The sequence below is a fragment of the Cygnus olor genome, chromosome 3, assembly GCF_009769625.2.
Source record: "Cygnus olor isolate bCygOlo1 chromosome 3, bCygOlo1.pri.v2, whole genome shotgun sequence".
Lineage (NCBI taxonomy): Eukaryota > Metazoa > Chordata > Aves > Anseriformes > Anatidae > Cygnus > Cygnus olor.
In genome coordinates, this window is record NC_049171.1 from 92,865,537 (window position 1) to 92,892,871 (window position 27,335).

A 27,335-nucleotide genomic window follows, 5' to 3' on the forward strand; every position below is an offset into this window, starting at 1 on the left:
TTTCCAGCTCAGGTGCCTACTACTCTTCACTTTACCTTCTTCCAGAGAGAATAAACTAAAAATCACTGAGTTTTGAATTAGAATGAGAAGGGGAATATGCTGGGTCCTTCAGAACTGGTAACTAGCCTCTGGACAGAAAATACACCAGCTGCAAACATTTCCAACTTCCCAAATTGTTCCACAACATAGACCAATATTGTACAATGTGCATAGAAGCCATGTGGGTCAGAAGGTCCCATCCAGACACGGTAGCAGACATCCAGTCACTCTGCAGTTAAACTGATGAGTATTGATTGAGTGGCCCCGGTCATTGAAGAAGACCTGTATGCTATGAAGCACCTGCATTTTTGGTGCTGAAGTCCAAACTTCTTGTTAACATACCATAAACAGATTGCTCATCAGGAATTCAGGAGATGACATTTCCTTTTGGAAACTCCAGTAAGAAAAAATGTTGGGCAGATGTTAATATTGAAGCAATCAGAAGTGAATTAAATACGTGCGCCACGTATAGAGAAATGTTGAGCAATAATAAAACTTGAAAAAATTTTAGATGAGGTCGAGTAATCTATGTAATAGTCTGCTGAGGAAAGTGTTCAAAGCTCCATCATCTGAAGCATGTAAACTGAGGTTTACAGGAATATAAGGACAAAACTACAGTGGCAAGTGGATGACCTAATCGTCATCACAACATAACAGATAAGAGGCACTATATCAGACAATAGTGACACCCCTTAAAATAGAAAGCATGCTGGGTAGCATAAAGCTGAGAGTGTACATTTCCTGAAATCTGCAGTTTAACACCTTGGCACATCGAGACATTCGCATTTCCTGGCATCTGAATGCATCCATTAAGAGCAAGTGACTACCTGAGCTCTGGAGAGCGGTGCTGTCAGGCCCGTTTCCTCATCCTGAGGAGGAACAGCCAGGAGTGACTTCAGAATCACTCTGCTGAAGTAAAGGTAAGTGGAAATTCAGGCACAAAGTGTCTCATTGGAGGAGCTCAACAAATAATAAAGCCAAATATGAAAGAGTAACTGAAAGCAGTTAGTTATCTAGTCATTAACTGGGATGAATCTCATTTGTTTACTCTCTGGATAAGAAGTTAAACAAATTTATATAACATTACAGCCTTTGGATCACAAAACTAGACACTTTTTTTTGAACTTTGGGACCAAAACAGTACTTTGTAGTTATATGGGAACCACTATTACAGAATCTCACTAAGCTGCAAAACTGGCTTATTTCTCATACTACTAGAAAACAAACATAAACCCCACAAACAACACAATTACAAAGCCCAGATGAAATTATGTATTCTACGCACTGGTACCTGATTCATCCTGAGACTGCTTTCAAACTTTTCTCAAACATAAGCTGTTGTCCTTCCAGAACAGTCCATTTAACAAACCATCCATTCCTAACAAAATAACAACTTCCCTCAAATAAAATTAACAAAAACACATGGTGACTGAATAATTAAAGAAAAAAAAAAAGGATATTCTAAAAGGCTGTCCCCATGGGACCTATTTACGAATTGTTATTGTGCTGCACATGATCATAAATACAGATTTTTTTCCCCGCTTTTATTATTTTATCAAAATGAGTTTTACCCTTTCATTACTCATCCATTTCTCAGTTTTTAATTACTGACATTGAAAGAAACATCAGACTTTGTTATTAAGACTATGTAGAGGTAACATTTTTGTTGATTAAAAACAATAATCACATTAATCTCAACTCGGTACCTCGTACTAACTTTAAAAGTAAGAAATGACCATAGTTAAATGTGCTACAATGTTTGTTGCAGAGAAAGCAACTGCTCTTTTCCATTGACAGACAGAGTTTTAAATGAAAACCTGAGGATGCTCTTCAACTTAAATGGACCATTAAAAGAATCAAAGATTATCTTCCACAGAGTATCTGCTTAACAGTAAGAGAACTGCTCTTCCAAACATGTTCCAGAGCTGCCTGCAAATCTGGTAAACCAGATTACCCCCACCACCTTTTCTCCCTGAAATTGATTTATAAACGCTATTAGCAAGTCAGGTTAGAGATCCCAGCTGTACATCTGGATAGAAATCAAGCAAATAATAAAACAACTGTTGAACTCAAGGCAATAAATCTATTCTGTAATAGTACTGGAAAATTAAGAAAATATATACTCTTGCTTCAGTAAGCTACAGAGTACTCCAGTAGCGAGGTACATGTTCGCACGGCCAGGGAGGCGCTGAGCGTGCTATCTTCAATCACTCATGTGATACTCTCCCAGTTCTTTCACAAACATCAATTTACACAACAATCCCATGAGCCAGATAACAACTATTAGCCTACTTCTGTGAGAGACAGAAAACTGCCAGTGGAATGTCACAATATTTACGTGAAATTGAGGACAGAGCTGGAATTAGCATTCGAACGCTCCAAGTTTCTAGTTCTGTGAAGTTTCTATGCTGTATCTTAAGAGTAGCTCTACAGGGCACTTCAGTGTGCTGTACTGAAAGATTAGACTCATTCCCTTACTGTGTTTGAACATAAGAGGTTAAACCCGAAGAGATTAAGAATTGCTCATAAAATGAGGTGATAGGATAAATGCATAGAGCCGCGTATTCCTGGTGCGTACACTATTTCATTCTTCTAGTTCCCATAAACTCCTATAACACGTTCTTATGAGCGCATCTTACTGCACTGTGATTGTTTACTCTCTCCAACAAAAGACCTCCACAAAAGAGGTAACGTACCCACGTTTTATACCCTGAGCAGAAGCCTGATGCCTAGAACAAAATACACTTGAGGTAATTCTCTAACAGTGTTTGATAGACAGAGACTGGCTACATGGGAAACGTATGGGATGTACGACGATAGCTCCCCTGTTCCGTGGTCATATGGTGACTCAATAAAAAAGCAGCTATTCTACAAACCAAAGCCAGTGTTTACTGCATCATCAACTGGAAAGTACACATGACAAATAACAAGATAAAATTCTTACTCGGTAAATCATGTCTTTTATGAACACAATCTCCAGTCAGAAAAGAAGAGCAACCTGAGCCAATAACAGGGTCAGCCCTGTGCCTGCCTGTTGTACAGAACAGCCCGAATAAACACCCTGTTGTGAGACTTCGTGGACCTTTATTCCCCTGCTTACTCCTCACCCTTATCAGCGCCCTCGCTCATCCCCACGACGTGTTTACTTTCCTAACTCTCCACCTGCACCTCCTACGGTAGGGATCGCGGCTGGAGCTCCATGTCCAGCCTCCGGGGCCGGCAGAGGGATTCTCCGGCAGGACTCCAGCCCTCCAAGCCGCTTTTGCTCCCTTCGGAAAACCCGCTCCGGCGCAAGGCATCGCCTGCTTCCCCGCTCCTCGGCCCGCACCGGACACCGGGAAAAGCGGCCGGCAGCCGGGGGGACCTCCCCGGGCACCCCAGGGGCTGCAGCCAGGAGGAGCCGGCATTTATTAGAGATTTATTCCCGTGCCCACGGTCCCCCCGCAGCCAGGCCTTTGCAGCCCCCCGGCACGCCGGGCTCGGGATGCTTCCCTTAAAACACTTCGTCCTCCGCTACGAAACTCAGCGGCAGCCCCGCAGCCGACGGCAGGGGGGTCACCCTGCCTTCAGCCCCTCCGGGTGCACCTGCCCGGGGATGGGGATGGGGACAGAGCCGGGGACATCGCTCCGGGTGGCGGCGGCCGGCCCCGGGGGGGTGGCAGCGGGACGGGCACCGCCGCTCCCCCTGCAGAGGAGCCCAGAGGACCTGAGCGCCTCTCCCCCGGCCCTCAGCTTCTTTTCCACACCTCGGGACCCCCCCCCCCCCCCTCCCGCCACCCCTCACCTTTTCTTCTCCTTGTCAGCTGTCATCGCGGCGGCAGCGGCCGGCTCCTGCGCCGCCTCTCGGGCCGGGGCGGGCTCAGCACCTGCCCGCGGGGCTCGGCACGGCTCGGCTCGGCGCACCGGCTCGCCCCCGAGGCGGGCGTACAGTCTCAGGACACTGCCGAGGATTGTACGGCCCGCCCGGGGGTGGGGGGGGAAGCAGCGACGGCGGGCAGCAGCGGCCGGGTGGCGATGTCGGGGCTGCGCGGCTCGGCGCCGCCCGCAGAAAGTTCTCACTTTAAACCTTGGGCCGCCGCCGGCCGCGGGGGCAGGGCCGGCCCCTCCGGCACGGCCCCGGCACGGCACGGCTCGGCCCCGCCCGCCCATGGGGCCGGCAGGGCGCTGCCGACGAGCCCCGGCCTCCCCGCCCCCGGCCCCGGGGTCAGCGGGACCCCCCCCCCCGCCCCTCCTCTGGCGCCGGGACATCCCCTCACAAACCGGCCCCGGGACCCCCTCCCCAAACCCCGTTTACTTTCCGGTTCTTCCAGCTCGCCTTATTTCCCTGTCCATAATAAGGCGGGCTGAGCCCCGTAATTCCCAGCGCCTCCCGGCCGGCCTGGGGGCGCCGCCGCCGCACCTACGATAAAAGGGGGACTCCCACCACCCTCTAAAATAAAGAAAGAAAGAAAGAAAATACACACGCAAAAAATAAAGGATTTTCTGGTACCCGCAAAACGCCCCCACCAGCCCCGGGCTGCGCGGTGCCGCTGCCCCCACGGTGCACCGCACTTGGGACTCGCAATTTGGGCTTTCTGCCTCCGCCTTGCTTCTCGAGTTCGATTCCTGGGCTGCGGGGGGGTTCTGCTGCCTGAACTTTCAAAAAGCTCGGGGTTGTTGGAAACACAGTGAGGTAGGGCTGCGCGGCAAGCTCAGCTCCTGATAGCACTTGCTACAGGTTGCTGGAGTTAGGGTCAACATAAAAATGAAACCACAGGTTCTCTTTTCTTATTTTACACGAGAGGAGCTAATCTTTCTGGACAGGAGATTATGAGATTTTTTTTTGAGATTGTCCTTCATCACAGTAACAAATTCACTCACCCTCATGTTCTCCAACACTTACACTCGCCCATCACCAACCCAAAGGCACACCTTCGCACTAAGCTGTGCGAGGCTTCCTGTACTTCTGGGAAATGGAAGTACTGCAGGCAAAATGAGCCAAACTAGATTTATTCCTCGGTTATTCAAATTTGAGCATTGTCCCTGGGCCGTATCATAGGCTGCTTTGTGTACAATGGGTCAGAGGTTTTTCTCTTTCATACCATACGAGTGTTTAAAGAAATGCATTTGGGTTTGAATTTGCATATGCTGTTCTCAGGTCTGAAAAGAGCTACATATGCTTATACAGCAACAGCCTAATTATGTGGTAACAGGTTTTTTTTTTTTTTTTTCCTTCTTGTTATACAACAGAACCTAAACAAAAGAAACCCACAAATATTTAAAACCTAAGTAAACTTAGTTAAACAGAATTTGTGTATGCAGGACTAAATTTAACCTTCTGGGAATAAAAGAATGCAACAGGATCAAAGAGCCAAGTCACTCATTTCCTAGATTAAATAGACCTCTTCGTCCTTCATTGATCTCTGCTGATGTCAATGCTCCTTGCTGTATCTTAGAGCACTTCACTTGGATAAACAACTTGCCTTCAAAAATCAGACAAGAAAAGCATTTAAACTGGCTAAATCTAAACCACTCAGTAAATTTCAAATATTTCAGGTCCAGCCCATTGGCCTAGCTCTTGTTGGCTCTGCCCACATGGACCTAGTGTAGTTGATTAACAGCCTAAACTTCTCATGCTCTTGACCAGTGAGGTCTGAAAGTGCTTTCACAATCATAGCATTTGCCTCTGAGCACCAGCTGTGCTCCTTTGTGGAGAGGGGCTGGTGGGCCTTCAGGGCAGAGCTGTGTCCAGCAAAACCATAACCTTGCTGCTGAGTCACTAAGGTAAAGCGAGTGAGACCGAGCCGTTCTTGCAGCTCCATCACAATGTTAGTTCCCGAAGCTGTCTATACTATTGTTTCTGGCAGCTGAGCTCCTCACTTTGATCACAAGGCAAACAAATGTCCTGCCTTCTGGAGCTTACTTGACTTGTTAATTCCCTCCCTTTCCCAGGACTACTCAAGGAGGGAAAGATCAAATATATTTAATAGCATTGTCACTCTACTCAACCCATTCTGTGACAATCCTGGCTCATGGCTCCTACAGAGAGAGGCAGGAAGATTTTGCCTTGATGGAGAACACTAGAGAGAATCACAAGAGTTTATTTTCAAATGCACCTCATTACTGCTTTAATCTTCTTTACTGACACTCACTATTTATTAACAGTAGTGTCCACCATAAGGTGGACTTGCTCTGGTCTTAGACTCTTGGAAGTTTCCATAGGAGCCACACTGGGAATGAAATTACTTCAGAGAGATGCCATATTTAATATGCAGGAGATGACAACTTCCAGGAAAGCCAAGAGAAACCTCAAACAGTTTTGGTTCAAGGCAGTAAACACAGCTTGCCCTCTCAATTACTATCATCATTGTATGGGCTCTTTCTGTTTCATACTCCTATATTACTCCTTACATTTTATCTCATATTTGCTACATTTTACAGCTAGCTTATAGGCATCACTCGGAGGAAAGCTCACAGAAGAGGAAAAAGTACTCAGAAAACATGGTTAGCTTCTGTTTTCCCCACACTGTGAAGGTTTACAGCAGAATCAATGCAACAATTCATCTAGATGTGCTTCCTAGATCCACAGATTTCTCTGCGGTCAGTGAAAATATAAGCAGTTTTTTTTGGTCCCCTCTACTTTGGGAATTATAGGAAGTGCCCCACATTGCTCCCGTGTGAATTACTCTAGAAATGATATAGGAACAGAAAGTTCTTGATTTCCTAAGAGCAATCTTCAGATGAGAGGCATTGGAAATGACTCGTTACCATCTGCCAGGATAACAGTGGTTTGTTCTCAAAGTGTCCCTCAAGTCAACAGGGACCAGTTTATGTCAACTGCTTTTGGACTAGACTCTAGGGAGAAAACAAATGGAAGACTTACAAAAATAAAGCCATGTTGTGTTAGCAAGTTTCATGATTTACCCTCAGGTCAAACTGCACTGAGAAATTAGAAAATCTGCATACGGCAGGGACTAGGCCACTGGAGCTCAACTCATTCTTCTGGTGTGCCAAGGCAGGAACACCGCATCACCCAAACAAGGAGCAGGCAAGCTCCTGATTACTGCCCTTTATTCTGAAACACACCACTGATTTAGGACCAGTTATGCTACATGGCGTCTTCTCAGGATATACATATGTATGTAATCAACCATCCAAATCAGTGCGTGTGCCAATTTGAATGCGCATAGCTATCAGCCACGAAGGAAGAGCACTTCTTGGACTCTGTATTATGCATGCATGCTACTGGCACCTGTATTTACTAGAAAAGTATTGGTAAAACATACAGACGTTCAAGATTGTTCAGCAATTAATGCTCCAGGGCAGTCAAAAGAATACATGGACACTCCATTTCTTTCAAGGGAGGCATTAGTATTAAAATTAAAAACAACTTGAGAGGTTGAAGTGTTTCAGATTCATAAGTAATCCCTGGTCATTTTCTTTCTTTTTCTGGCTCCTCAACACAACCAGAAAGTATGACAACAAAAAGTTGAGACCTGTAATAACAAACAATTATCTTATGGGAAAGGGGAGGGGAGAAAGGAGAGTCCTGTTATTGCAACACATCTGATCCTTTGAAGAAAATAGAAGAGATTCCTCACTTACTCATACCAGAATAAGTTACAGCCACAGAACACTATTATATGTGATAGCAAATGAGACAAAAAATATATTAACCTTCTGAAGGGGAAAAAGTGGTAATTGTAAACTGGATAAAACACAAAGGTCCATGGGACAAGGCAGAGACTACTCAGATGAAGATGTAACAAAAATGCCTGAGCTGGAGTGCAAAGAAATAGTGTTTCTTAGTCACCAGTCACTTATGCTCATTTACACCTTCTTTCATGGTTGCTGGCCCACAGTACTTCCTGCACAGTCAGTAGCTGGGCCCTTTCTTCACACAGCAGCACCAACCAATTATCAGTGGTAAACAGGAGCTCAGCTAGCAAACGTGGACTTTCTTAAAGATTTCTTTGCCTTCTGTGTAGTTTAATACTAGAAAGGAAATCGGGAAAAAAAATAGAACTACCAACAATTTATAACAGCACTCACCCCTGTTGCCCTACGCAGAAAGCAACGCACTATAGGCAATACTGTAACTGCTAGTGTAAAGTGCTATTTTGAGGGAACACATGCAGATGTAACTCAAAGCTTCTAAATACTAGGAGCACACCTTTGAGCAAGGCTCACTGATAAGCCCAGGGATTTTGAGGCATTGATTACTTACAGACACATTCCAGGCGTTTCAGTCATCACACTCCCATGAAAAAAAGACATGATGGCCAAAATGTAGGGAATGTACCTGTAAATATTAAAAGGATTAAAATTACTCAGCTTATCTTTCAGACTTTTTCAAAATTACATACTGAGGATGTCTCAAACTGATCCCAAGCAAAGATGGTAAAACAAAGAAAGTGATGTGTTGTAATAGGACCAGCTGGAAAAGAAAACTGATGATGAATATGTACACAGAAACACTCCTGGCTTGGTACTGGGAACTATCATTTTGAAATTTTGGGAAAGCTCAATCAAGAAACCAATCCAGCTTGCTAAATGAAGAAGGCTTTTATTTTGGGTTTTTCCCCTGACCTTCAATAGCATATTATTTAGAAATACTGATTCACAGCTACATTTTTGTTTGCGCTTCAGCTACATTTTCTTATTGACTTGTAAAGAGTGAAGGCTAAATACATCATTTAGAGCACAAACAACTCCAATGCAGCCAGGGCAACCACCCCAAACCTTAAAAACTTAGGGCACATGTTAGACTATGGCATACTAAAAAACAACCAGAAAGAACAACTAAAACCAACCAACATCCAAAAACAAACAAATGAAAAAAAAAAAAAAACAAAAAAACACAACCACCAAATAGGAGAGAGTAAAATCTGGAAATACAGAACTTTACTGCATGCTTTTTGATACATAAGGCAGTAGTAGTTCGATTTAATGAAAATAAAGTATGAGGCAGATATAGCCTTCATTTACAGAAATTCTAACCCAGTGTTTCTGGAAGATAGGCACCATATAGATGTACCAGTAATCACCACCTCCTACTCGATTTTAACCCATTTACTTTGTCCCCCGCCATCCCCCACCAGCTGCCAGCCCTCGTGTCAGGCAGCAGAGGTCTGCAGCCGCTTGCTGCTCCTCGACAGTAGCTCTTCGAAGGAAGCACAACTGAGGGATCACCAGAGACAAGTTTTACCCAGAGCCAACAAAAACAACAGTAACATTCAGATGGGAAGGGAAACATTCCTCTCACTGGATTTTAAAAGCCAAATTTTGTAGCAATGTTTTTCATACTCATTACCTCCTATGCTAGTGAAACAACTGTCTTCACACAGGAGTTGCTTCTCCTATGTGAGAGACAGCCTCGTAAACATGAGGCTCTCACTCCCAGAAAGCACTGTGTGCTGGATAAACGTCCAAAAAGAGATGGGAAGATGTGATTGAGAATTTTTGCAACATTGCAGCGATACCAGTGCCTAATAGTTAACGTTCAGTCACTCACCAAATATTTATTTAGAGGCAGTGTAACGTGCTCACTGCAGAACTTTGAGTTTTAAAAAGAGCCAAGAGATTTTTCACGCCTGTGTGTATTTTATTTTAGGAACCTAAATGCCATTGGAAATGCTGCTCCTAAATCTTTTAATCTGTGGCAGTTTCTTCTAGAGATTTGGGCATTGTTTTTATTCCCCAAAGAGTCTAACTTTAAAGACCTCAAAAAGTGCTTGTTTTAAAATAGTCATTCTAAAATTACTGATGTTCAACAAAGGTACTGAACCTGTTAACCCTATGGACACTTGTCACCTAAAGAAGGTGACAAATTACTGTGAAACTGGAAAAAATCCCAAAATTCTCCTGACACTGCCATACCAAATGACAAATCCCTGCCCTCCAAAATACCAGCTTTTCTGGGAACTGGAAAACGTCATTAAAGAGATAAAGAATTTATCATTGCACACTTTGAAATTATTGCTCGAGCTCCTAGACTTCTAAACCTTTTCATTTTGTCCTAAAAAAAATATAAAAGGCTATTTTTTTTTTGGTGTGTGGTGTTCTTGGTAATTGAAATCCCAGGCCCTAAGTTACTCTGTGCAGCTCCCAGATGTATCCTGGATAATTTAAACCTTAATCTATCTGAGACAGTAATGGGTAATCACAGTGGGTCTCCCCCAGCCAAACCTCCCTTAGCTCCCTCTAAGTCAACAAAAAACATAATTTCAATGACAGAGTGCCTTAGAGCAAGAGCCTAACTTGGGGCTCAGTGACAGGTGGGACTGCCTCCACCTCCCTCCCACAGCTGCCCTGCGCAAACAGCCAAGCTGCTCATGAGCTGCCTGCTCAGCCTTCACGAGACTATGGCACACTGACTATTTCAAGTGCTGGTAACATTCACCTTGTTCTCCTTCACCCTGAAACTTGTTCTATTTTGGGGAACCACTCCAGGATCCATTTGGCACAGGGCCTAACACTTGCTTCTCAAGCAGGTCTGCTCCTGGAAATATTTATAGGCTCTGAAGTACTGATAACATAAGATATTGGTAACAGTGTGATTCACATACAGACAAGGAGTTGGATAGCTGTCCCGCGTTCCCCCACAAATAACATCTCTGAGCTTTCTTTTTTTCTCCTATTTCTACGTGCTGCACTCTTTGCATGAAGTACCTTCTACCAGTAATGACACTGAGACATTTCTCTTCATTAATGTTGTTAGATTACAATACATGATTTATGATACTATGTACCATTTTAACAAGAAAGAAAAAAAAAAAAGTAGAAAACTGCAACTGTTGTATCCCAAGTCATTTATTTCTGGGAAAAATAGAAATTCATTGCAAGTTGCTTTGGCAAGGGGGAAGAGGAAGGCTTTACTGTTTGCCAAACCCTTACCCTCCTGGGTTTCATTAGTCATAAGAATGAAAACAAGAACCACCATTCTGGCTTTGGCTTAGGTTCCCTAATGGTGAACCCCAAACTGGCAGGGTGTTTGGTCACAACATATCCATTCAAATAAGAGCTCATCATCCCATTTTTGCATACACAAAATTAATATTAAGCAGCAGAACTAACAACTATATGTGCTTACATTTCCACAAAACCAAAACTGGGGACCACATGAATACCTTTAGGTAGTCACTGGTTCCAAGTCACTTTTCCATTGATACAGACAACTAATCAGGTTTCAAGTACCTGAAAATCCAATTCAGTAACATGGAATCCAGGACGTCATCACGTGTTGTTTTTCTTCTCTCTCTACCGGTGACAGAGGAATTAGCCCAAAGACTCATATCATCCTTCAACTATCTTTAAATTAAGTTTAAAAAGTGCTAAAAGCTGTGAATCTTCATCTCCAGGATGTTTTTTTTAGTGCTCTACACCAAGCTTTCTTCAGAACAGTTACAAAACAAACAAACAAGAAAAAAAAACCCTCACATTTGATCAAGCTATTGGAGTTGCTGACTTATGGAGTTTTTCTCTTTAGACAGAGAGGCTTCAGGAACCCGGTTAAAACCTCCTATTACATTTTTCAAATAGCGGACGGAGCATGTTAGGCCAGTATGGCCCAAAATCTTGGCCAGCCTGACAGGCTCAGCAGGTTTTCTCCCTGAATTGTGTCACCAACCCTGAAACAAGTATAGCAGAGCCCAAGACTTGCCTTGCATCAGAAGGAAACAACAAGCGATACATGAACTCTGTGCTCAAATTTTCAGAGAAACACAGGTATAAACTTTGCTAAAAGAGTCCAGCAGAACATCAAGACAAATTATGCCACTGAAAACAGCTCCCCTCATTAACATTAAAGGCATCTACATCAGTCAATCTAAGACATTTCCCACTGTCAGCACGAGTTGTTTTCATTATGCTAAATGATCACTGGTGGGATTTTCCTAAGTCCTCACTGACACCAGTTTTCAATAAAACAGTAGGATTTTGAAATCATAACACCTATTGTTATTACAACAATTTAGCTAAAACCACTTTGGCTATCAAGACTTTCCCCCAAACCTATACACTTCCAGACACTGATCTGGTTATCCAGACATATGTTTTAGCAGAAGTCTTACGAGCCATTCCATTCAATGCATCCAGGCCTCAGAAAAGCTTTTGAAAGTCTGCACACATTATGTTGTCAGAAAAATAAAAGGACATTCATACATTTTAGCAATGTCCAAAGGCAAGGTAACAACAGGGAATCAGCATCTTACTTAAATAAACCCAGATTTGTTCCAAGCACAGTAAAGAACTTAAGTTTTTAAGTCCTTCATTGACTGGATACTCATATGATTTGGCTTAACACAGGGTGCTGGCATACATCCAAAGTTACAGGCACATAAATGACTTCAGCAGTTCTCTAACAAGCTGAATTAACCCAGTGTTCACATTAACAGAGTTTTCACTTTGTCCCTAAATATTTTTGTTTCTTATTTAATTTTAATTTCTGTGTTCTGTAGTCTTGTCTCCTAAAAATGTTTTGGAAGAGAAACAAGAGGAACAGATGCCTTTTTATGGAAACAGTGACTTTTGTAGTCTGAATACATGCAACAGAGAAGTTTCTATTCAAATGACAAGCTAATTCACATAAAAATACTGAATATTCTTTAGACATTTTTTTTTTTTAAACAAGAAAACACCTGATATCCCTTACCATGCAGCATAAAACAATGAAAAACAAAAAGACAAGACTTGAATATCTATTCTGAATGTGATTTTCAATTCTTTTCCAGCAAAACCTGGCAAATAGAGAAGTAATCTTCTGAGAGATGAATATGTAATGTATGTCAAAACATTTAAATTTGTGTAATAAATAACAGACACAGATTACGAAGGATTCAGATGAAAGAGTTGCGACTGGAAGTTGTGTTGATATGAAGTGTGTAATTATATGGTTAAGTATCAGAATCAAACCAGGACTAGTCCTGAGCTCAGAGGTTAAGAATTGCTATACTTATGTGGGATAACTTTCGCTTTCTAGCTGAGATTTTTGGTCTGTAAACAACATGGATGATTAGCTCCTATTAGCTTCAAACATAAAACCCTCGGTGAAGTACCCCTTTAGTGGTAGGGAAACTTCAACCACAAATTAAGTGTTCAAGCAGGCAGTGGACTTGGGACTATAACAGCAGGGGAAAAAAAAAAAAAGAGGGGAAAAGAAAAGGAGAAAATCACTAAGTATTGTTGACTGACGAAAACATTCCATGCCTTGTAAATGGCTTTGTTTGATTTTCTCTTGGATTTTTTTCCCCCTATAGAAGCTGAGCTGATTTTAATCTTCATAATTTAGAAGAGATCCATAAAATTATACTTCTAGTTCTTATATTTTGAGGAGCCTAACACATCCCTTCTGGATCAACAGAGAAGTAAATGGTATTGTTAGCAGCTTGAGGTTGCACCCAAGCTGGGAGGAAGGAAAGCACTCTTCAAGCATCGCCACAAGCTCCCCCTTCAGCCAGTCCCATGGCTTTGTCTGCCTTCTGACACTGTCAGAGCTGCATCCTAACTAGTTTTTTTTTCCTGCAGGAGCCTGCTGATGAGACGTCAGCTCTCTACTGTCCTTTAAATCCTCACTTTTTTTTTCCTCCTTCCCTCTTAGCAGCTGGAAGTCTTGTTCCACGCCCCCCCTTCACATATCTCTGCCCATGTCACTCTTTATCATTTTTCTCAAACTGACAGTTCACTTTTGCTCAAAATGCTCTATTTCACATACACTAAATACAGTTGTCATAAATCCATAGATAAAAGCCAGTAAAACAGCACATCCCAGATAAGTTTTCTAGTATATTTTGGGTGATTGATGAGAATACATCTCAACTCTTGGTAACCGTTCTCATGTTTTATCCCCGCAGTTATAAATCTACACTAAGTGTGAAATGGCTTGGCTTCTACTATCATGCTATGTGTGTTTCTAAATCAGAAATAAGTTTTTTTTCAACTTAATTCCCTTTTCCTGTGGAGAAGCTCATGATCTGTGTCCTACTCAACTCCTGTCCTTCTGCTTGACTCTTCAAGTAAGTATGTTCTCCCTGGGTTGCACTACAAACACAGTTTTCTACTCTTTTAATCACCCCCATGCAGATTTCCTGTTATTTCTATACTAGCCTAAATAGAACATGTTATAAAGGCATCTCTTGTGTCAAATACAGAACAAGGGTAGGTTCTATTGATCTACCCGGAATTCTTCTGCTCATAAATCTAAGGATCACATCAGTCCTTAAAAGCAAGCAGAGTTGGTAAGAACTAGACTTGACCAAACCTTTCTAGAAACAGTCCCTATTCACAGTAACTCTTTGAGACCCATCAGTCATGTAGTTTTAATCCACTCAGTACCTGCCACTATTCTAATTTAAAGCATGTATAACATCAATTGAATTGTTTTATAGAAAGTAAAAGATATTACTAAAAGACTACTTTTATTAGCAAAACTTCCAGAAAGATTTTTTTAATGGGGCGTACGTTACACTGCAGCACTATTGCATTCTACTAGGTTTATCTGTTAATTCTTTATCACATTTCATGTTGTTTGTTTCGTTATTTTCCCCCAAATACATCTATAATTTATGCTTTTAAAAACATTTTGGTCAAATCTTTTAATCTTTTCAAAGGTTTCAAATAACTATTTGGGGAAGTTGTTGGAGAAGAAATCAGCATCTCAGAGACCCATTCAGCCATGTCTTTTAAAGCTCATGATGCAAGTCATTTGAGTCTGTCAATATGCAAGTCAAGAAACTTCTCATTTGTATATTGCTTTGAGTAATACTGAAACACGTTTGATTTCTTCCTGTCATTTTTGTCATTGGACTTCTCTCAAGTACAAAACACAAATAAACATGCTCAGCTTTTCACCATCACTGATTATTCTTCTGTTTTTATGTTTAAGTGAACTAATATATATATATAAAAATAATATTTTCAAATCCCTATCTTCATAGACTCTACCATTCATGGCTCTACCATTTTGATTTCCTTTTCTTGCAAGTGCTCTGTCATCAATGGACTGATCTTCATTACCCTTTAGTTTTATGAGCATGGGCATCTTCCTTACTGCATTCAAAATTCAGAAAGGTTTCAAAAAAAAAAAAGGTAATCATCATCTGTGGTGAGAAGGATAAAACTAAGACTTAAGTTATACGGACTCTGATATTAGTGAAAACTAAACAATAGGAAGAGGGAGCTGTGACTAGATATTGACTTACACAAACAGTTCTTAGAAAATGCGTGACTAGCTGATGAGGACAGACATGCAGCTGAAAGATCATCTCCTCAGGTGCCTCGGTCCTGTGTTTCTTGTGGTTGGCATGGGAAAGCCCAGCTTCAGCAGCATGAAACTGGAAAATGTGCGTAGGACACAGCTTACAGACCGGTGTGAGTGGAAGAGAGGAGTTAAAACTTGATCAATGCAATTCCACTATTTTTTGCTCTAATTTTATAATAGAGGACGAATTATGGTAGTATAATATTTTGAAGATGCATCTTCTCTTTCCTCCTCCTTAATGGTGGGTATCCATTTTCTGCATTTGAAAATTTTTTTTTTTGTGTGTTTACCACTTGTTCAGAGCTTGCAGCATGAAACAGTCATATACAAGTCTTCCATGAAAACTTGGTACTGGTTTTGTTTTGCTGCATAGACCAGGTACCAGGTTTTGCAAACCCTCCAACACAACTTATCTGTTGTACACAGAAGACAAACTAGAACTATATTACATTCCTTACCCTCTAGAAAAGTAATCAATTAACATATAACTTTTGGTAAATCAATAGCAATTCTGCAAGATAAGGCGTTCAGGCTGAAAAGAACATTGAGAACTGGAGGAATAACAGCCTACATAGCCGTGTAGCAAAAATATTTGGGAAGACAATAGTTCAGATGTCACTTTATACATTTAAAAAAAGGTTTTATTACATTCGTATGCAATAAGAGAGATTAGTTTAGGTGAGTCAGAAAGTCAGATGAGTCAAAGCACCTTGATACAGGTACTTGACAACTTCTAGCTCTTGTTAGAGTGAGCTGGGTGGTAGCTGAGAGGACAGGGAAAGCCATCGGGTTTCTGTGCAACTGATTGACTGCACCGAGTCATCTGCTTCCACGTGTTACAGAGAGGGCATGCAAGCAAATCTCAGTAGAGGGTGCATGTGCACTCAAGCTTCCTGAAGTTATTCACTGCCTCACAAGAAAGCCAACAAAATCATATGGGTGAGACCTTTTGATTTTTCTCACGTGGTACAACATGGGAGTAACAAAACCAGGCATTTAACACCATTACAGTGCAGAACTACCTTTGGGCAGAGGTCTGTAACACAGAGATAACTGCACAATATAACCCAAAGTAGAAATTATGACAACTCACATGTTAATTGCGCTGAAACTGTCTGGTCAATTTTGCCAGAGGTGTCAGATGTCTTTCGTTGCTTCCTCTTCTTTAGGACTCAATAGGGAAAAACTAGCTTCAAAGAAAAGCCACAAGTGTCAAAGAACTACCATGTACCCAAGTGCAAAGTGAATACCACTGAAGCGACCTGGTGAGAGGATATCAGCCTTTGAGACTTCACAGACAGTTTCCGAGTGCCTTAGCCACAAACCTCCTAATGAAGCTCTAGACATGACTAATTCCAATACAAGCCACCGCCGTGGGTAGCAGCCAAGTGATACATATCTCTCGATATCGTGATGATGTACCATCATCTGTTTCTCAGTCAGGTTTTCTATTAATCCTTTTAAAATAGAAAATAGATATACTTTTTTTTTTTTTTTTTTTAATATATATTATTACTGTCTCCACAATAAACATTTCTATTCTCGAGCATAAATATTTGAATATGGTGAAGCAAGAGACCATGAAGTTTTGCAGGAAGAGCAGAATTAAATCTCTGATGTAAATAGCTGTAGACCCAGACTCCACCTGGCACAAGGAGCTGAGCCAGCGGAGGGAGGAAGCCACTACAGCTGGGCTGAGAGAGTCCAAAGGAAGAAAAGACAGTACTTGTACTCCATTTAAATGTAGACTGCTTGCCAATTTCTCCAACTGCGCTGCATGAGGAAGTATTTTTTAATTCAGTTAAAAAAAAAAAAAAAGGCTTGTGTGTGGTTGTTAGAAATAGGGTGAGTCCTCTATTAATTGGCGTTTTCCTAGAAGGATTGATCAGCTCCTGAAATCATTTTTTTTTTTTTAAATGTTCTTTCAGCAGTAAGAAAAATTCTAAGAAGGATTTTAAAGCAGCTGTCTCACAGAAGGTTATCTCTTGTTTACAGTACATTTTGATACTGCCATTTAAGCACTAAAACAGAAACAAACAGGCATTTAAATGTTACCCATGGTTTGCAGAAGTGATGAATTATTAACTACTTCCTGTCATCTTTTACTTTTTTTTTCCTGTATGTTGAATGGGAGGATGTGTGGCAGACTTGCAAGATAAAGCAAATTAAAATAATGTGTTTAAACAGGGATATTCGTACATACGTATGGTCAATATATATAAGAGATGACAGGTCAAGTCTTTATAGAAATTGCACCAGTTACTCTGCTTGAGGATCTGGTCTTCAATCTATGCAATATGTCCTATGGACCTCAGCTTCTAAAAGAAGTTTTCTTCACCGCTATCACCCTTTAAAAAAAAAAAATAAATAAATCTTCATTTAGAAGTTAGAAAAACAGAAGAATTCACTCAAGTTGATCCTTTACCGCAATAATCTTTTGATATTTTGATATGTCTAAATTTAACATCATTTTCAAGTTTATTTCCCTACTCAGCCACCCAGCTAGCATGGGAACAACAAGGGATTGGAGGCTTTAACCAATTCTCGAATAACAATGTCAGAAGATTCCCACTGACTGCAGTGGGGATTAGATCAAATTAAGTACCATGCAAATTCCACAGGTGAGCAACAGCTCCAGTTTGCACGCTTGATCAGACAACAAGCTTTTACACAATATTTTGATTATAATGAAAAACTCTGATAGAGATTTGTATGAATTAAATTGTAATGATTTATTCCCAGCTTCATAACCAATACCACATATTCAGACTCCATCTAAAAACCAGTGACTTCCAATAACAATAGAACAATTTTTGCACGTGGTATTAATTAACAAGAAGTCAGAAATTGTCTTAGGTGTCCAGTGAATATGACTACAGTATAAGAAAGCCTTTTCTTACTTATTTGCACAGGTTTCATTTGTCACTTCCTGGCAGAGGAAGCCTGAATGCATGCTGACACTCAGTTGCTGTAGATCAGAGGCACCTGATCTACACCAACATCATGATAAATGAACTTAGTCAATTCACACTAGCTCAGGGTTTCCTGCCCTGGAAAAATAATATATAAGTGTTCATGGCTCAGTAACTAAGACTGCAATATAAACATGCATCCCCGAACACACGCATCTCCTACAAAATACCACAGTGTTATGATACGTAACCTACGAAATCAGTGTAAATCCCAGAATTATGCTCCAATCAAATCACTTTATTGTTGCCTTGTGTTTTATTTCAATTTTATTTGCATTCATTAGACATGCTAACCCTGACTCACTCATAGTAACACAAGAAAAAACATATTAAGATGTATCACTGCTCCATGCTTGTGAGATTCCACCTGGAGTCCTGAGTTCAGCTCTTGGGCTCTCAGCACAAGAAGGACATGATACTATTACAGCTATGCCAGAGGAGGGCCACCAGAATGATGAGGGCTGAAGCACCTTTCCTGTAAACCAAACCTGATAGTGTTGGGGTTGTTCAGCCTGGATAAGTCTCCAAGGAGACCTTATAATGGCCTTCCAGTGCTTAAAGGGGGCCCACTGGAAAGCTGGGGAGGGACTCTTTGTCAGGGAATGCAGTAATAGGACAATGGGGAATTGCTTTAAAATAAAAGCAGATAGGTTTAGAATAGATATTTGGAAAAAACCTTTTACTCAGAAGGTGGTGAGGCACTGGACCAGGTTGCCCAGAGAAGCTGTTGATGCCCCATCCCTGGAAGTGTTCAAGGCCAGGCTGGGTGGGGCTTTGAGCAACCTGGTCTGGTGGGAAGTGTCCCTGCCCAGGGCAGGAGGTTAGAACAGGATGATCTTTAAGGTGTCTTTCAAACCAAGCCATGCCATTATTCCAAGTATTTAAAGCCTTATTATGACTATTATTAATATTGACTAAGAGCACCAAAATGAGTTCTTACAACTGCACTGATTTTTTATTTATTTTATTTTTTTAAACTGTGTGACCATCTGGCAAAGACTAAAAAGACTGCACTCTTCCAAATTTCAGAAGTCCACAAATTCCCCCAATAAAACACAGTTCCTACTCTTGTCTCCATCTTGATTCCTTCCTGCTGGAGTTTTATTCACTCCATCTCCAGACCTCAATGTATGGAGAAGACTACAATTAATCTTTTTCAGTAATCTGTAATACGGACATATTGATCAAGAGAGTATCCTTTAAGGGCAGTTACTCATAGCAGATCAAAAGAGCCAAGAAACATCAGTTGCGTGTTTTTTTTTTTTTTTTTTTTTTTAAAGTGTGCTTGCTGATGCCTTTATGACATTTAGTTATTCATCAACAGTTCAAGAGACTGACTATCAGGCAGCAAAACACAAATTCTGGTCTGGGGCTCTTGGAAGAATAGGTTTGATAGTTCTGATGTGGAACTGATACGCTTATAGCTAGATAAGAGTATATGGCTGCTGTTAATGATTTGCTGTTTGCCACCACACATGGTTGTTTCTTTCATGTAGGGGTGTCTCTCACCTCTAAAAAAAGAAACCCCATTTCCTCTTTGCCAGTACATATCATCATGCACAGCAGAAACATGAGAACCAGGACAAACTCACAGAAGAACACGCTTTCTTTGCAATGTTTTTAAGATGGAATAGCTGCCACCAGGTTGTGTGCTTCACAGGAAGCCCCACATCTTCATCCAGCACTGTGGTTTCGCTCCTTTCCAAGGGCACGCACATGCTCCATCGGCAGAGCCCCATCGGCACGAGTCGCTGTTGGGCCAGTGAGGCAGACACAGAGGAGGGCTGTCCCCGAGCCAGAGAGCAGCAACAGTTAAGCCCTGCACATTCCTGTGATATGGCCTCTGTTTACTTTTGGCCAGATCATTAGCCAAAGACATGAGGAGATAATACCTTCTTTATCCCTTTATGAGCAGAGCAAGTAAGGAGCAATTTTAGGGGCATTTGGGGTAAAGCAGCTTACATTTTGGATAACCTATTCCATATTTTTCATGGGAAGATTCAGGGCCATCTGCAGCAATGAACAAATGTATGCATCTGCGTCAGCATTTATAATTGTGCTGGTTACCTTAGGTTCATGTTGTAACAACAGAAAGAAGAAAAGATCATCTTGAAGTTAGAAAGCCAACTGCCTTAGCTCTGTGACATAAAGCATACACTTAGTTTTTAAGAGCATCAGTAAATCCCATAGCAACTCATCCTTGAGCACAAGTGTGCAACTACTGAAGTGTATTTGGCTGGATCCTTAATTTCTAACCCAGTTGTGCAAACCTCTGGGACACTTCCTAATGAAAAGGAAGTTGAAAGAAATCACCTGCTTAGTCTCCCCAGTAATGAAAACGCAACTGTCGTTTCCCACTTATTCCTCATTAAAAAAAAAAAAAAAGTCTCACAGTTACATGACATTCATTTAAAATGGAACACTTTGAGGCAAAGAAAAGAGTATTTGGTTTAAAGAGCAAGCCAGATGAAGTGGCATGTGCTACTTTCCTTCAAACAGGACCCAAACAGGGTGTGGTAGGCATTTACAGTATTTTAACTATGTAAGTAACAGTACTTGGGTTTTTAGCTCCTGGATTCTTTATCAGGTAACATACATGGATGAAACCACTGTGCTCTGAATGTTTCATGACCACATGACAAATCCTTTCACTGGCCAAAAGAGTTTCATTTCCTGACACAAAAACACATTCAAGGTTAATTGGGACTGGCAGTCCAGATCCAAAGCTTTCCTTGCAGACACCTGAGTGAGAGGGTTTCTTTGCTAGGAGGTAGGGCATAAAGATATCTTACACATAAGAAAACCTTTTCAAATTTTAGATGTATACTATGACCACTTTCAAAAAGAACATGTAAACTAACTGGTAGGATGAACGATGAGGAAGGTTTAGTAGATTATTATTTTCAAAGGAAACCAAATTAAAAAAAAAAAAAACAACAAACAACCTCTTCCCTAAAAGGTAAGAAATTTAAGAATTAAGTTTCCAACAGCAATTAGCATTTAGCTGTGAAATATCCACTACTGTTATTTTCAAAAAACTTTTCCTGAAGTATGTACCACACTGAGAACCTATTGCAGAATCCCCCAAAGTCTCTGGGTCTTCAGATTTGCAGCAAGTGGGTGGATCAGGAATCAGCCATCAAGTCATGAACATGCCCAGGCTGTGTAATCACACAGCCATCTAAGAGTGACCCTTACAATTCCCTGTATCTTCCCCTCTCCACGTTATATTAACTTGTTGCCAGCACTGGGCTGTAGCTTCTTCAAGGATGGAACATTTCTTTCCATTTTCTTTTTCCTGCAAGATGCCCAAAGCACTACCTGGAAATATGAAGACAGCTCCCAGGGAGTTTCACTAAGTGGGATACAGTCATTAAGCAGTAGACTCTCATGTTTCAGCATATGCTAAACATGTGCCATAAAAATCATGTGGGTACATCACTGCATCATTGTCTTCCAGCTGGATATCCTGCATGGGTTGACTCTGCAGTTTCCAGGTCTATAGGCTTAGCCTTGCACTATCCTAGAACGGATTTTGCATATAATGCATTTGCAATAATAGCAGTTGAGAACTACAGAGGCTAGAATTAGAACTGTAAGTTGCATTTCATGTTCCTTGAAGTATCAAAGGCACTACCCAGCACTTAACAGTAATTATTATACTACAAAGTATTTTTGAACAGCTATCCCCTAGTTTTAGTAATGATTTTCTTACAACTATGTCAGCAATTCCTGACAAGCACGTCTTGCTTTTTTGTTTTTGTTGTTGTTACTTCTTTAAGAAATGTTTATCTCGGTGTATTTACTGGTAATTTTGGAAAAAGAAAAGGAATGCCTCAAAATTTTGAGTTAAGCAACTCAAATAAAAAAGCCTCCACCCTCTTATGCTTGCACAAGAGTTTGTGTAACACTTTCTAGCACTTCAACAGAGCTCCAGAGGCAGCAGGAAAGCACCGCTTTCCTATTTCAGCAGGAGGGCAACTGGAGGCCAGAGGACTGCAACTGGTGTTGACCAGGGGCTCCTACTTCCAGCCCTCACCCCATTCCCAGGAATTCTTCAAAGCATTACGGCCTTGCTGAAGGAATAGGTCCAGAGCTCCACAAGACCCAATGAGCCACCTAATGGCTCACCACAGGTGAAAAGCATTTCCACCTTTCCACACCCATGCCTGCCTTAAGTTGTGCCAGGCCTGATGTTAATTAGACTATTCTTATCAGCCACTTTAACTTATTAAACCAGGAGGAAAACAACCCAGCAAGAAATAAAGTAGATGATTCAGTCTTAATACCAGGAAAAAAAATAATAAATAAAATCTTACGCAGCTGGTGCAAAGAAGTGAGCCAGACCTCCTCCTCTTTCTAGTGAAAAGCTGATGCATCTGCTTTTCCCCTTTTGTGGGGCCAGAGACTTGCTATCCCCTTGCCTACCTGAGTAAGGCTACACAAGGCCTTTGGGCAGAATGTTAGTTTTGGATCAAGATAAAAACAAAACAAAACAAACAACTGGGTAGTGATCCCAGCTGTGTGACAAGAGAAATGCCAGAAGTTCCTAATACCTGTAAGCATGCAACTGCACCTCCCTCCTCAACAGGGGGAGAAGCACACAGGCTTTCCTAAAGCCCAGTGCTGAAAAAAATCACCACTTCTGTGAATTTTCTGAAGATCTTGGCTTTCGAGCTCCCTGGGATACCTCAGGAAATGTGGGTTTCCTCATCCAAACCAGCCAATCTTGTAAATTGGTACTGTAGAAACCAGCGGCGGGTGTGGTTAGCTCATAAAACCACTGGAGAAATGCACTGCAGAGGCTCTCTAGCAATGCCATCAGTGTTCATGCCTAGCAGTAGCCACAGGCGCTGCACTGAATTCCCTCTTCTTAGAGGGGAAAACAATACCAGCCCTGATCTCAATCTAAATTGCCTTACATCAACTGCACGCCAGTCCTGCAGTAGCTGGCTGCTTTTCCACCAGTCACCTGGAATTGCTGGCACGTGGGGCCACCAGTTCGTGCTCTGCCTGGTGCCTCTCCCAAAAGGGGCAGAGGAGAAGGGGGTTAAAAGCCTTTGGCCTCACCAGGCAGCTCAGGAGATGCAACATTTACTTGAGCACGCTTTGAGACGCAGGAACAGTGCAGAAGAAACAGGCATGTCAGTACAGCACTACCCTATTAGACATACTGGTATAGGAAAGGTATTTTCTTTCACACAAACCTTGGGGCTGAAAGAGGGAGGAGGTTTACAATAAGCTTTTGAAATTCCAAACAGGATGAAAAAAATAATCTTATCACAGGAAATCTGCAACTTTGTGTGATACAATAAACATTTTGTGAGTTTCCTAATGTAACCATCTGCTAATGGCTGGTATAGATGGGCTGCCTCTAGGACTACAAAAGGCTTGAGGAAGCTTGCCACACAACTATGATACCTCAATGCACCCCGTGCCAGCTGATAAGCAGTAATGCAGCGCAATGCGTCTTCCACAAGTCATCTACAAGTTTGTCAGTTTCTCTGCTTTGCTGTGGTTATCTTCATTGCTTAGTATTGCATTCTGATCTGGTCCTAGAGCATTTTCCTCCTCGGAGGGTCAGTTCTCACAAAAAGCAAGAACCTGTATGTGCTTCTACAAAGAAAAGTGGCTGACTGAGTGTGCCGAATACAGAGTAGGTGAAAGACTTGAGGTACTCTAACACAGCAAGTAAAGTGTGAAACTTGACTTTTTTCAAACCACAAGCATTCACTTTTAGCCATTTACTTTGGACTAGTCAACATCTGAATTCACTTTCACCCCCTTGCTCACTGCAGTGAGCATACACTTCACTTTAAACACCGACGTCACATATGTAAGATTGGGAAGGTATTCACCTAGAATGCTGAATTGGAGATCACAGAGCAGTTAATGAATAGTTTTGAAATTATTCCAGGATAACAGGAATACTAAGATTTCACAGTGTCCAACTTGAGCAGAATGAAGGGGCAACTCCTATAAAAATATATGGAGATAGTACAATCCTTGAGGCAGTGATGTTGATGAAGCCTGAGACCTCCAATGGACAGTTCAGATATTAAGGATCTATCCTTAACTAAACCACATGAGCTAGTTAAGGTATAAAATTGTATGAATGCATGAACAAGATTTGCTGCTTCAGGACCCCATCAGCCACAACAGATGGTCTTTAGAGGCTTGAATCAGCAAGCATTTCTTTGTAAGCCCAGTGACAACCTAGCAGGATTTTTCATCTTCACTTCAGAAAGATGTAAGCAATCGTGAGGGATTTCGGAGAAGAGCTTCAAAACAATTATGTGGTTGTTCAAAACAATTATGTGGAATGAGGCTCCTTCATAAGAGCTAAACATATCTAGTGTGGCCGAGCAGTCTCCAGCAGCAATGGGAGACAGACCTGAGAATTTTTGAAAGAGTCTTCACCTGAAGCCCAAAAGCGAAGTGAAGTTTCTCACATAACTACAAAGCAAATTAGTGTCACAGGTTAAAATTAAAATATAGAAAGTAAGCTGTAGGGAAAAGTGTACCCAGGAATGATTCTGCTGTGAAGTAAATAGGAGAGGAAAGTAGGAGAGGAAAGCAGCTGTGTCAGCCCAGATTATCAGGTACTGACCAAATGTATGGGGTGTTATTTACTGGAATTATACAGAGCTCTGAGGATTAGTACACTTAGTAAACTGAGATAACAGAAAATAACATCCTATGGATGACAGACTTTTTGGTGTTTTCCAAATTCAAAGTCTAAAGTATTCCCCTAAATTCTTGAAATAATTGGAGTGCTGCTAATTCAAGCATCTAGGAGAATGCTTTATTCAAAATAAAAATAAAAATAAAAATACTGACCTGCAATTTTATGCAGAAAGATCATCCTCACAGGGAAAAAAAATTGTTACAACTGATGACAACCATTTTGCATGCATTTGTTCAGTGATAAAACAGACTGCATAAAATACAGTAAGTACTGTAGAAGTCCTCAGAACACAGCTATAACCAGAGCATTTTGATTTCACTGTCAGAAACTGAGTCTTCTCAAGTTCACAGAAAAAAAAGCAGAAAAATGAACAGAGCACATAATTCTGCTGTTTCTTATCCTTATGTCTATAATATTGACTGACGCATTAGTTGAAAGTGTACATTTTTATTTTGGTATTTAATTACATTAGAGCACACAGTTACATTACCAGATTGGTGTCTCACAAGGGAATAGTGTATTGGCAGGAACAACAGGCTACCGTGATCTAATAAGTATTTTCCAACTCCTAGACCTACTATGTCTTGCTGAAAACTGGCAATCTTTCCTGCATCTCCTTCCAGCTTAAAATAAGCTGTAACTGTTGTCTTGCCTAAAGCTTGGCATTTGTCAGCTTTATGGCACATAGATATACAAATATAGTAACGTTTATTTTCTGCATATCATATCTTTCCATTTACGTTGGTGAGAAATGTTTTTCACCAAATCTTCCTCTAGTCCCTTCCCCACAGACAACTATCTGCATACAAACTTCGTGTTCTTGTCTGTTTTCCCCTTTAGCTCAATTCTTCTCCCCCTTGGGAACAATAACTCAGGCAATAGAAACTTTCCAGTTACATTTGGTTTTCCCCCAGAAATTAAAATGATACACAGTGGTAGAGGAAAAGGACAGCACAGTAGCAATTACACATGTTGAGTACAGCATTTGGGCTGCATATTTTGGTTGCCTTCTTAAGGTCCTTTTATTTTAGCCCCAGGCCTACTTGACTCCAGTAGGTCACTTGTTTCCAACAGCAATAAAAATAAAAATTAAAATTAAAAAAAAAGAAAGGAAAGGGGAAAAAAAAAGAAAAAGAAAGAAAGAAACAGCCCTTAAAGCAGCACTGTGGTGTATTTTTTTTTTTTTATTTTCCTCCAAGGATGTTGTTTTCTAGTCTGTCTCAGTTTCCGGTTCCCATGAACCAGCTTGTCACTGTTATGTTTGGATTCACTGCACCGTAGGAAAATGTTAGAAGGCTCACTTTCTTTTAAAGACAGATTTTAATAGAAGCCACCTTGGTTTTCATGCTTCTTAAAAATAGAAAAAAACCACACGCACACACACAAAACAAAACAAAAAAAAAGCCACCCTAGTTTTTAAGTCTTTTTTTTTTTTCTCTATTTTTTCCTCTTATTTATTCCAGAAAACCCCTTTCAGCTTTACTGAGAGCTTGAGTGGTACCAAAGGCCAGTGCTTGTCTTTTTGCAGCTGCTCAATTTCCCTATGGATAATGCCACTACTTTGAGAGAGACAAGTAAAGGTTTGCCCTCTTCCAGGGCCTGTCAGGAAAGCTCATTCTTTTAGCCCTCAGAACGGTTTCACTTTCTAGCTAAGACTGAGAGCAGGGCCAGGACTTCAAGCCCATTCAAACCCTTCTTATCCGGCACATCCCTCCCTACTCCAAGGAGAGAACTGGGGAGATACAAGCACAGGCGTAACAAAAGCCTAAGGAATAGGCCTGTTGCTCCGCAGAAATCATAGCCTGGGTAAAACGAATCACAAAATCATAATCCCAATCCCAATCATCATCCCAAACTGGAAGGGACCCACACAGATCATTGAGTCCAACTCCTGGGTCCCCAAAGGACCGCCCAAAAAAATAAGACTGAGAGTGTTGTCCAAATGCTAAACGCACCCATACATACAACACACACATATACAGTTATATATGTTTTGCTACACCTTGGTCTTCAGTAATTACTGCAGAATTTAGATTCAATAGGTTTTGTTTTGATAGCCTAGTTTCATAAGCTAAAATATCTGACCCTGCTCCGATAAGGAATTTGAACTAGATGATCCACTCGAGCCTCTTCCAACCTGAGAGGTCTCGTGATCCTAAAAGGTAATTAAACTCTCAGACCGCCCATCCACTTACACAGCTTCTGGACTTGACTGATGTCAATCCAGCTTGGCAAAGATATCAAAAGATAATTAAGGTCCTGGAAGGTTTTAAATTATTATTATTATTATTATTTTAAATTATGGGAGGATAGAGGAGAAAGATGAAAAATAAGTTCCTCCCCTCTCCCCTTTCCTGGGAAAAAGCAGACTGATTTGGAATGCTTTTTAGCAACAAGACTT

The 27,335-nt window shown here is 41.2% G+C and overlaps 1 protein-coding gene across 2 annotated transcripts in view; it reads right to left on the minus strand.

Annotated features, from left to right (window-relative positions):
* Window positions 1-27,335, minus strand: part of EPAS1 (endothelial PAS domain protein 1) — a 114,368-nt gene that overhangs the window by 76,589 nt on the left and 10,444 nt on the right. Inside the window, exon 2 of one of the 2 annotated variants that reach the window (XM_040550879.1) lies at window positions 8,246-8,320. In XM_040550879.1, the coding sequence (XP_040406813.1) occupies window positions 8,246-8,320 (75 nt within the window). Of the gene's footprint in view, window positions 1-3,823; window positions 4,168-8,245; window positions 8,321-27,335 lie in introns of those variants that run through there. The other variant, XM_040550881.1, reaches the window with a different exon arrangement.